The 12,203-nt window shown below is 39.6% G+C and overlaps 1 protein-coding gene across 1 annotated transcript in view; it reads right to left on the bottom strand.

Annotated features, from left to right (window-relative positions):
* The window catches only part of Rbm48 (RNA binding motif protein 48), a 20,719-nt gene extending 8,516 nt beyond the window's left edge, over positions 1–12,203 (bottom strand). Inside the window, 7 exon segments of the mRNA XM_038318545.1 lie at positions 449–537; positions 5,431–5,993; positions 7,287–7,432; positions 11,414–11,462; positions 11,465–11,492; positions 11,494–11,604; positions 12,078–12,203. Coding sequence (XP_038174473.1) covers positions 460–537; positions 5,431–5,993; positions 7,287–7,432; positions 11,414–11,462; positions 11,465–11,492; positions 11,494–11,604; positions 12,078–12,188 — 1,086 coding nt within the window. The 5' untranslated portion in view covers positions 12,189–12,203 and the 3' untranslated portion in view covers positions 449–459.

Below are 12,203 nucleotides of genomic sequence, written 5' to 3'. Positions count from 1 at the left end.
AACTCGAATTGCTCAATACCTGCATTAAGTCAGATCTGGTTGTATTACAGATTGTTACATTTATTTCAAAACAATGTAAATAGCTGTAATATAAAAACTAATACAGTGTGAAAGAACAGTTTCTGCTACATTGAGTGTAAATCTAAAAAGGATATACACATTTGAAACAGTTTTAAAAGAAATACAGAAAAATTAGCTACTTTAAAATGCCCAGTAGTACAATATTGTAAATAATTAAAATGCTAACATAAAAAACAAACAAAACAAACAGGAAAAGGATCTCTCCTGAAAATATCAATTTAGCTTGGTGTGGTAGTACACACCTTTAATCCCAACACCCAGTGGCAGAGGCCCAAAGCCAACCTGGTCTATACAGAGAGTTCTAGCCAGCAACAGCTACCCAGGAGACCTGACTCAAAAAGAAAAAGAAAGAGAAGATAAGACTAACTTGCTGGCAAGCTATATTCTTCTTCTTTGTTTTCGTGGGTGACTTGTATATATATCTTCCTCTGGAGTCTTTGGCACAGATGAAATCACCTGGTTTAAGAAGAAGAAAAACCACTCAGCAGTAGACAACAACAGATAGTAAAAAACTGGACAGAAATAAGTAAAATGTAGACTAAAAGAAGAACCAAATAAGGACTTATTTCCTTACAAAAGTAAGATTAACAAACTAGAGCGGGAGGGAAGGGAGAAAGGGAGAAAGTATAAACACGCCAAAACAAAACAAATCAACCAAACAACAAAAAACAAAAAACAAAAACAAAAAAACAGGAAGGTTTTAACAGATTCCAGTGAAACTCAGAAAATCATTTGGGAATTCTTGAAAACATATTTCAAAAACTTGGAAAGTCCAAAGAAATGGCTAAATCCTAGGCGATATATTGATGGACCAGCCCGAACCTTCTTAAGATTAGAAATTACCTTGTTACAAAGTCAAAATAGGTTTCATTCCTGTTTTCTGTACAACTTGTATTTGACCATGTCTTCATCCGTATTCTGGAATTTGACATGTTTCCAGACCTTATTCCTTGACCTCGATCTTGTGAGATGTTTTGCTCAATAATTCTGAGATGTTCTGCCAAATTCCTACGTAACCAAAATTCTGTGGAAACCCTCAAAACCCTGACAACCCCCTCGCCTTGCAGTTCTTGAACTGTATGAATTCTACTCTCTATTATGTTCAATGTTATTTTCTATATGAATCTCACTCAATTATATTCAGCGCCTAATTTTCTCAACCCTGCTTTAGGAAGACAGCCCTGCCTGACAGAAAACAAAGCTTGCTTAATTCAACTAAAAGAATTTGGGGTGATTGTCTTTACTCTCATTTGGTGGGATTACTATTATGATCTTTTAAATTTAACTCAAGAAGATTAAAGCATCAATAAAAGTCTCCAGAAAAGTAATGTCCAAGACCAATGGATTCACTTCTGAATTCTACTAACCCTTAAAGAAAAATAAACACCAATGCTCCTCTAACTAGTTAAAAAAAGCAGAACATTATTATCTAACGCATTCTAAGAAGCCAGCATCAGCCTGATAACAAGTCATACAGGAACCAACAAACAAGAAAACTATAGCCCAATTCCTGTGGTCAACATAAAAGTAAAAAGTTGTCAATAAAATTATTGCAAATTGATAGGGACTGGAGAGATGGCTGAGTGGTTTATAGCACTGCCTGCTCTTCCAGAGGTCCTGAGTTCAATTCCCAGCAACCACATGGTGGCTCACAACCATCTGTAATGAGATCTGGTGCCCTCTTCTGGCCTGCGGGCATACACGCAGACAGAACATTGTATACATAAATAAATAAACAGATTATTGCAAATTGAAGAACACATTAAGATCATATAACCACAACAAAGCTAGTTTCACTTCTAGGATTTCCAGGAAGGCCCCCATATAGGAAACACAGCACATAGAATCAAGAACAGAAATTAGATGTTTATCTTGGTACATATTAGAGGAAGACACAGAATTTCCTTTAATATCAGAAATGAAGACAAGGGTGTCCATTTCTTTCCATCTTATTCAATTTAATATTGTGAGTCATAAGTCAGAGCAAAAAGACAAAAATAAACAGAAAAGGAAATGTCAGATTATTCTATTTGCAGACTACACAACCTTATACTTAGAAGACTCTACAACCTTATACTTAAAAGATTCTAAAGTCTCATCTAGAAAACTCTTAACTATGATAAGCAGTTTCATCAAAATATACAAAAATCAATAAAAACCAGTAGCTTTTCTATAAAGCAATGAACTTGCCAAAAGAAAAAAATCCCATTAACAACAACAAAACCAAATGGCTGGGAAGACAGCTCAGAAGGTTGGATGCAGTAGTGTACACCTACAGTATCACACTGGGGAGACAGACAGTAGGCTGTGTAGCAGCCAGCCTAGCCAAATCAGTGAGCTCCAGGTTAAGTGAGAGATTCTCTCTCAAAAACTGAGGTAGAAAGTGACAGAGGAAGCCATGTGCACACATACATGAACATGTACATACACATACACCACACACTTAAAACGTCAAAGATCTCTAGTCAAAACAATAATATAGTGAGATAAGGCACTGAAAAAAGACACCAGGAAATTGCAAGACCTCTCATGTTCATGGACTGGCAGACTTAATTTTAATAATCTGCAGCTTGTGGGAGTGGATGCTAGAACAGAACACAGGTGGTCAGGCTTGGCAGCAAGTCCCTCGATGTACTGAGCCAGCACATTAGTCCCTGGCAGAATTCATTTTTTTTTTTTGCTTTTGTTTTTTTGTTTGTTTGTTTTTTGAGACAGGGTTTCTCTGTGTAGCCTTGGCTGTCCTAGAACTTGCTTTGTAGACCAGGCTAGCCTTGAACTCATGGAGATCCACCTGCCCGTGTTCAGAATGCTGGGACTAAAGGCATTGCCACCAGTGCTCAGCAGAATTAATTTTTAAAACTACATTTATCCATTTGTGTATGAGGGAATGCATATGTGTATGAAAGTCATAGGAAAACTTGAAGGAATTGGTTCTCTTCCTACCATGTGAGTTCTGGGGATTGGACTCAGGGTTGTGGAAAGTACCTTGGCCCACTGAACCCTCTCACTGGCCCTGGCAGAACTAACATTGTGAGAGTGGCATATTTCCAAAAGTGACCTGTAAAATAATCCTTATCAAAATATCAAGACATCCTTCCAAAAACAAGAAAAAAAAAACTGTCCTAAAATTCACATGGAGGTAAAGACTCCTGAAAGGCTAAAGAATCTTAAGCAGTGAGAGCAAGGCTAGACGAGTAATGCCGTCTTACCTCAGATGACAGAGTCATGGTGACAGAAGCAGCACAGGGCTGGACAAAGACAAGAATACAGAACAGTGGGATGGAGCAGAGGACCCAGAAATGGAGCCTACACAACTGCAATCACAGACTTTTTGACAAAGGTAATCAAAAACACATGGGGGGAAAAACAGCATTTTCAACAAAGGGGCTAAAAAGCTGGATTTCCACAGAAAATGAAAATTGGATCTTGTACATCTTACTGCACACACACACATACTTCAAGATGGATGGAGGACCTTAAGTAACAAACTCCAAGGCAGACAGATGAAAACAGACTCTAATGGAAGAGGTAAGAACTCCAAACAGACTGACTGCACGGAACTCAAAGGCACAGCGACAGACTGTGGAATGGGGATCTCGGCCCAACTAAATGAATAAGGAGCTAATAATGGAACTCTTAAGAACTGTAAATGTTATAAACTAAAAAAATCCCAAGTCATCCAATCAATAAATAGGCTAATGAGTTGAACAGATTTCAAAAGAAATACATATGGCCAATAAATATTTGAAAGTGTTCAACATCATTAGCCATCAGGGAAATGCAAATGAACATATCACATATCTCTAAACAACTGCAAATGAAAACTACGTTGGGATTTCACCAGACAGAACAGCTACAATGAAAAAAACAAACAGGATACAGACAGACACTCTGGTTTTACTGGGTTGTTTTTGTTTTTGCTGTTGTCTCACTGTGTAACTTCGTGGGCTGGCCCGGTCTGGCACGCACTATGTAGACTAGAGGTCTGTCTACTTCTGCCTGCTGAGTCTGCACCATCAAATTTTGAAGCATTTGTAATAACTGATAAATCTAAAGACAGGACTGTTCAGTGTGAGAGATGAAAAAAATTGGAAAAACTATCATAAAAATGGTACAATCTTCAACTCCCAGGAGGGCCAGGGGAGGGATGAACACTAAATACATTGTTATTATTCCATTACCCAAAGTTACTATTAAGAACATCTTGATTTGAAATGGAAGAATACTAGAAGCTGTGGTCAAGTATTTCTTTTTGTTGTTCTATTAAAAAGTGGTCAGCCCTGACTGAGACAGCTGTCACCTGGTGTCTGCGCCTCAGTTCAGTGCACCCGAGGATAGACTGTGCTGACACACACCAGAAAATTTGGTAGTTAGACATAAAATCTATGTCATACACTTACTATCTTAATCAAGTCCTCATCCTTTACCAAATAATAATCATTAGGTGAAAACAAAACTCTATAAAAGAAATGAGGTCACCTTAGCCCTCTCTTAGCCACACTGCCAAATGGAGGAGCCACTGTGCAAACAGGACTGCGTGTCTGGGAGTTAACCGTGAGAACATGCCCGCCCTCCAAGTACGATTTCTACAAGGCCTAGCTCCACTCCACACAAAAAAAAAAGCTTTCATAAGCTACTTCAAATGTTAACTTTCTTTTCTTTTTAGGAAATGGAAAATCGTGTAAATAATGGGAAAAAAACAATCTGATTTCCAACTAGTTCAACTCTTTGAAGTTCATACATAAAGTGTCAAGTGTAGGGCAACTGACGACTCGGTTTTTAGAAATCTCAACTTGTATGCTGTGGATGTGGTAGGGATGGGGCACCTGCCTAACACACGTTCTGGTCCCAACAAAATTAATTAAATAATTTATCAAAATAATTCCTTCTTTTATGGATACCTACCATAAAAACATTTTGACTTTGATGTTATCTGCAGTAACTTTGATTAAGAGAAATAACTGATTATAACTGTCAATTTTAGCTTCTGTTATACTACCCTAGGGAACTTTAAAAGGGAAGGAGAGACAACATCTGGAATCCACTATCACAGTCTGACTGACTGGAACATTTATTATTTTGTGCCTATACTGACATAAAATATATTTGTTCATTGTTAAATCAAGAATTACTGCCAAATATAATAGATATTAATCATGTCATTTTGGAAAATAAAGGTAGGAAAATACATCAAAAGCAAAAAGTAATACAAATAATTTTAGTTCCTCTAAATAATTTCCTATACAGTTGTTTGTCTTCAACTAAGTTATCTCAATATAAGAGAAAATATGAGAAAAATATAAGAAAATATAAATATAAAAATATAAAAAAATAAGAAAAAAATCTCACCTCTTTAAGTTTACTCCGAATTAAGTTTGCTGTGGTATTCAAGGAGTCATCCTGCAGATCCACTGTGGGAAGACCTGGTAACTTAGGTCCAATCACAACTTCGTTACTGCTTGTGTTTGTTTCAGAAAAAGTTCTGAGTTCACGATCACAGTCTCTCCTTCTTTTCCTTTCCTGCAGCTGTGTTGTCCTAGGTATAAATCTGCCGACTGACTCTGAGGTAGTAACAGCCTCTTGCACATTAGAGCAAGGTAGTGAATTTTTGTAAGTATTCATCTGTAGTTCTGGGGAAAAGGCATTGTAGTTACAGTGCTTTGATAGTTCACCATGGTTCCTGCTGCAACTACAAGAGTTTGATGCTCCGTCCACATGGTCCCCAGGTGTGGTTTGGGAGGTAAAATAGCACAAAGGCAATTCACAAGAATAAGGAAGACAAGGACTTGAATTCTCAGGAGAAGTGTTCAAAGCAGCTGTAGAAAATCCGGATATATGTGAATGAAAATCTTGTCTAGAATCTTTTGTTCCGTTTTGCTCTGGAACCAGTTTCTTCTTTGTCAAATAATAATCTTCAAAGTTAAATTTTTAAAAGTTGACAGAACAGTAAAACAAATGGTTCATTAATTATTTTGGTCATTCAGAATCTTGTAATTCTATAAACAACTTGATGTTAACAAGCTCTGCTCCCAATATTACACTTCTAGAACAGGGAATTCATGATAAGATTTAAAGGCCTTTGAAAGGATACAAAGGGGGTAGCGTGCCAATCTTCCCTTGTCCTTGCTTTCCCTACTTATCTACTACATTTTCTTATTCATCTATCTAGACTGTCTCACTGTTCCTCTGGAGTCTCTTTCTCCCTACTCAAAAGATAATACATTACATTTTCCACTGCCTGTAATCTTTTTTTTTTTTTGGTTTTTCGAGACACGTTTCTCTGTGGCTTTGGAGCCTGTCCTGGAACTAGCTCTTGTAGATCAGGCTGGTCTCGAACTCACAGAGATCCGCCTGCCTCTGCCTCCCGAGTGCTGGGATTAAAGGCGTGCGCCACCACCGCCCAGCTTTTTTTTTTAAAATATGTATTTATTTATTATGCATACAATATTCTGTCTGTGTGTATGTCTGCAGGCCAGAAGAGGACACCAGACCTCATTACAGATGGTTGTGCGCCACCATGGTTGCCAGGAATTGAACTCAGGACCTTTGGAAGAGAAGGCAATTCTCTTAACCACTGAGCCATCTCTCCAGCCCCCTACTGCCTGTAATCTTAGAGAGTTCCCCATGCCATTGCATAGAAAGCTTGTATAGTTTCAGAATATTCTACTATATAGATAAACCATGTTTAGTTCCTACTTGTGACAGGAACTGAGCTGGGCACGAAACCATCTGAACTTCCCATGATGAGGAGCGCTTCTGAGCAGCCTCACGCTGCCTTCATGTTAGACAGTGGGTGCCTCGGCACGGGACACATCACATCATGATCTCCTTCCTGTCGACTGTCCTGATCCCTCTCACCAAAACGTTGGCACATTGATTACTCTCTAGGACTTACAGCTCCTTAAACACAATGAATGGCAATTTCATTCTCTAGGTGTTTAAACATATAGCCTGGCTTGCCCTGCCATCCCTTTTCACTCCCCTTCTGGATAGCACTTACTAAAATTCAAACACCTCTCACATGTTAGTTAGTTAGTTAGTTAGAAGTTAGTTCACGAACCAACTTCTTTCCCTTTCTAGTCAAGACTGTACAGAACCCTGTAGTTCAAGACACCAAAGACTATGACTGAGCAGAAACTCCACGATGACACACATCCTAGCAATGCCTGATATACAGGAGGTGTTAAAAAACAGACTTTCCGTACCTTTGCTTTTAGTAGCTCTTGCAATATAAGCCTTTCTTTCTTCTAACTTTTCTCTAGTTTCTTCAACTGTCTCAAATTCTGGAGCATAGCACACATGAAGTAACCCACCAAAGAAATTCTGTTCATCCATCTTTTTCTTAGCTATCCTGAAGAGAAATACATAATTTAAAGAGTATTCGAAAGGAAAATACATAATTACATAGCTTAAAAAACATTGCTTTTACTATTTTTACTTATGCCTTATTCGTAGGTGTGTATGTCTCTGCACGTGGGTATGTGGACATGAGTACAGTTGCCCAAGAAGGCCAGAGGTGATAAAACCCCTGGAACTGGAGTTACAGACAGTTGTGAACCACCTGACACGGGTGCTGGGAACCAAACTCCAAACCCGCGTCCTCTATAACAGCAATAAGTGCTCTTAGTTTCTGTGTCTTCTCCAGTCCCCAGATGCATTTTTTTTTTTTTTTTTTGAGACTGGGTCTCACTATGTAGGTTTGGCTGTCCTGAACTTACTGTGTAAGTCAGGCTGACCTTGAACTCACAGAAATCTGCCTGCCTCTGTCTACCAAGTACTGGGATTAAAGGTATGCACTACCATACCCACAAAGTTGTTGTTGTTGTTGTTGTTATTATTATTATTTTACTATTTTTAATGTGAAAGTGTGTGCAGAGGCTCTGGCTTGGAGCTAGAGTTTACAGACATGACCTGGTTGCTAAGAATCAAACTCAGGTCCTATAGAGGAGCAGTACATGCTCTTAATTGCTGAGCCATTCACCCAGTCATGGCTTTTTAATCTAAATTTACCTAAGATAAAGGTTTAACAGGAATTCCATAGATTTAAGTGTGTGTGTGTGTGTGTGTGTATCGGGGGGGAGGGGGTGTAAAATGCTTTGTTTTTGGATGACCACACTGACCCAGAAAGAACTCCTAATAAAAAAGATTTATCAGCAGGGCGGTGGTGGTGCATGCCTTTAATCCCAGCACTCGGGAGGCAGAGGCAGACGGATCTCCGAGTTCGAGGTTAGCCTGGTCTACAATAGCTAGTTCCAGGACAGGCTCCAAAGCTACAGAGAAACCTTGTCTCGAACACCCCCCTCCCCCCAAAAAAAGATTTATCTTATTATTTATTTACTTGTAAGTATGTGTTCTGTACATGTGTGGGCAGACGCCACAAGAAAGAGACCAAAAGAGGCCACTGGATCATTTGGGGCTTGAGTTACAAGTCACTGTGAGCCACCTGACAAGGGGTGCTTGGGAACTAAACCCCAGTTATCTGAAAGAGCAGCAAGCTATCTTAACCATTGAGTCATCTCTCCAGCTCCAAGAAATTATTCTTCCTTTCCTTCTACTAATAATCTCAATGGATTTTCAGCTAAGCTAGGCACACTTACTTACACTTTAAAAAAAAAATAACTCAGGAACCATTGGTTAGCCTGAGTTATAGAACTTGTAAGCAAAATAAAACTTTAACTGGCAATTGATTTAGCATGTAAAGGTACTTGCCACCAAGACTGAGGTCCTGAGTGTAATTTCTGGAACCCACATGGCAAGAAAAAGCCATCTTTGTACACACGCCATAGCGTGGGCTCCTAGACACATACTTCTATGAATGAGTGAAAATACTGAATATATTAACTGTAGTATGAAGTGCGGGCTGCATCTCGCCAACCGGCTAGCTTAGCCCCCTAAATAACCACACGGAAATTGTATTAATTAAATCACTGCTTAGCCCATTATATCTAGCCTCTTCTTGGCTAACTCTCACATCTTGATTCAACCCATTTCTAATAATCTGTATGTCACCACAAGGTCGTGACTTACCGGGAAAGATTCAGCATGTCTGACCTGGCAGCTCCATGGCGGGCGGCTCTCTCACTCTGCCTTCTTTCTCCCAGCATTCAGATCTGTCTACTTCCGCCCACCTAAGGGTGGCCCTATCAAAAGGCCAAGGCAGCTTCTTTATTCAACCAATGAAATTAAAACAAATACAGAAGGACCTCCTACACCATATTAACAACTACTCAATGCAAAATTAAGAACTGTGTTCCTTCTGGGGTGGGAGAGATAGCTAAGGGGTTAAGAGCACTGGCTGCTATTCCAGAGAACTCAGGTTCAATTCCCAGTGTGGCAATTCACAATAGTCTATATAACTCAAGTTCCAGGGATCTGATGCCCTCTTCTGCTCCACAGGGTCCTGCATGGATATGGCTATATAAGCTCACACTACCACACCACATACACATAAAAACAAAAGAGAAATAACTAATTTAAAAAGAATTTTATTCATTCAAGAAATACTAAACACCTATGCTGAACCAAGCACTATAAAAAGTAAGTACTTCTGAATCTACAGATAATTATTAATGCTGAGATATTAGCCCATGCAATGCTATAAATGCTTCACTTAAATTGATATCTTATAACCATCTTATGATGAAACCAAGGCACCAGGAAATTGATAACTGGATCATGTTATACATTCACCTACAAAACCAGGGTTCATTGGGATGGCTAACTCCAGAGTCAAATGTATCAGGTTCTGGGGAGATACAAAAACACACTAATCCATATGGTTTTCTAACCATGAAGAGCTGGCCAACTGGTGCAAAAGATACAATCCTTGAAGTCAAGTGCTTTTGTGATGGACTATGGACTATGAGTAGCACGCAAGAGAAATAGGAGGGGCTGGAGAGATGCTTTGATGCTAAGAGCACTTGCTGGTCTTGCAGAAGAGCAGATTAAAATTCCAGTACCCATACTGGGTGACTCACAACCACTAATGACTCCAGCTCCAGGGAATGTGAAGTCTTTTTCTACTATAAAAATATATGAATGGCAAAAGTCAGGGAAAGCTATGTTTTAAATCAGGTTAGTGATTAAAAAGAAAAAAAAAATGGCTAAGGTGAACTAGAGAGAGTGCACCATGGGTACAGCACTTGCTTAAGCTTGGGTGCCTAGGTTCAGATCCCTGACAGCCACATAAAGCTGGGCACTGCTGCATACCTACAACCCTGGTGGCTGTCGAGGGAGAAAGAGAAGATACCAACAAATCTAGGTAATGAGCTTCAGATTCAGTAAGAGACCCTGTCTCAAAAAAATATGATAGAGCACATGACTTTAAATCTGGTAGAAGGGTAGCTGGAGTCAGGAGGAAGCTTTGAGTTCTAGGTCAGCCTGATCTACATAGGCAGTTCTAGGCTAGCCAGGGCTACATAGAAAAAACTTGTCTCAACAAATAAATAAATAAGGTGGGGAACAACTGAAGAAGGCACTTGGCATTGGCTTCTAGCCTACACACACACACACACACACACATACACACACTCTTCCCCCACAAAAGGGTGAACTCTGAAATAAAGCATTGTTGACTTCAATCTTATTGGAATACAAGGTTTATGTCATTTGTAAGTATTAAAAAGAAGTTGATTGATATAGAACCATAACAATAAGAATTGCCATTGCTAATATTTACCCTTAATAGGAAGTACCAGTCTAATGCTTTTACATAAGTTATTTCATTTCCACCACCAAGGAAGCAGATCTTTTTGCCATGTTTGATTTTAGAGAAGAGGAAAAATGTGCTTAGCAGTAGTAAAAACAAAACAAAACAAAAAACCTCCAAAGTAATGAAGACATAGGACTGGAAATTTACTGCAGATAATTCTGAATCTACCATATTACAAGTTCAAAAACAGTTACACACAGATATGAGAGGATGGAAAGAGAAGCACAGATAGAAGAGGAAAGAGATAGTATCTTTTTAAAGTTAGCCTTTTAAAAATTTGGAGGAAGAGCCAGGGATATAAGTGACTGTTATGCTGCTTGACTAGCGCATGTGAAGCCTGGAAAGGTAAAAAACAAACAGGAAGCCGGGAGGTGGTGGCACACACCTTTAATCCCAGCACCGGTGAGGCAGAGGCCAGCCTGGTCTACAGAATTAGTTTCTGGACAGCCAGGGCCACACAGAGAGACCCTGTCTCGAACCCCCCTAAAACAAACAAACAAACGAACAGCAAGATGGAGGATGATAAGTGTTTGTGTGTTTTGAGTATGTTTCAGAAAACCCTGGGGCCAAAAAGACAGTAACAGTAATACAAGGCATGGGCACTGCTTAACTTGTACATACCTTGCACTTTGTAATTTCACAAATTTAATGAGATAAACTTCTGTAAATCTTCCGCTGGGTATTCATCTAGAGCGTTATAACTGTTCAATCGCACCATACAGAGCAAATCGTTCAACCAATTCCTTCATGGCCCCCACTGCAGGCACGCCTTGTATTAATAAGTACTGAGATTCCAAGTTGATTGTATATACCTTTAAAAAAAAAGTGTCGTTAAATGCACTCCACAGAGAAACCTATGGCAAATCTGTCCCTGACTTTTTTAAAAATGGAACTTTTTCTGCCCAATGCAGTCTGTAAAACATATACACAAAACTGTCACTCTTCTTGGCTAAAGCATAACACACACCACATTAGGGTATCTGACTATACAATTTAATAGACTTTTTTTTCAGAAGCTAACTCCAGAAAAGATAATGGAAAACAATCACTGAACTCTCACTCCGTGCTCGTCCTGTGAGAAGCGCTATTGTAAACACGTAGAATACAAAACTAAAACCCGTGTTTTCGTGGAGTAACGGTCTAGTAAGTAGCTGACCGAGAGTAGTGGTAACATTTGGTTCCTCGTGCCGCCTCGTCTGAGAGAGGAGGCTCAGACAGCATCCCTGTTACGCCTTTATGTAGGCTGGCCATGCCCAGGAAAGCTAGGAAACCGAAGTGACTCTACCTTGACCGCACGAGGGCGTCGGCTCTCCCGGTATTTGGCCCGCGAGTCACACACGGCCGTCTGGACGTGGTGGTCGAACACGCAACCCGGCTTGCTGTCACTGAACGCCATCTTGCCGGCCGCAGT

The sequence above is a fragment of the Arvicola amphibius genome, chromosome 2, assembly GCF_903992535.2.
Source record: "Arvicola amphibius chromosome 2, mArvAmp1.2, whole genome shotgun sequence".
NCBI classification, from domain to species: domain Eukaryota; kingdom Metazoa; phylum Chordata; class Mammalia; order Rodentia; family Cricetidae; genus Arvicola; species Arvicola amphibius.
Note: the sequence above shows the minus strand (reverse complement) of the source record. Positions and strands in the feature narration are given on the sequence as shown.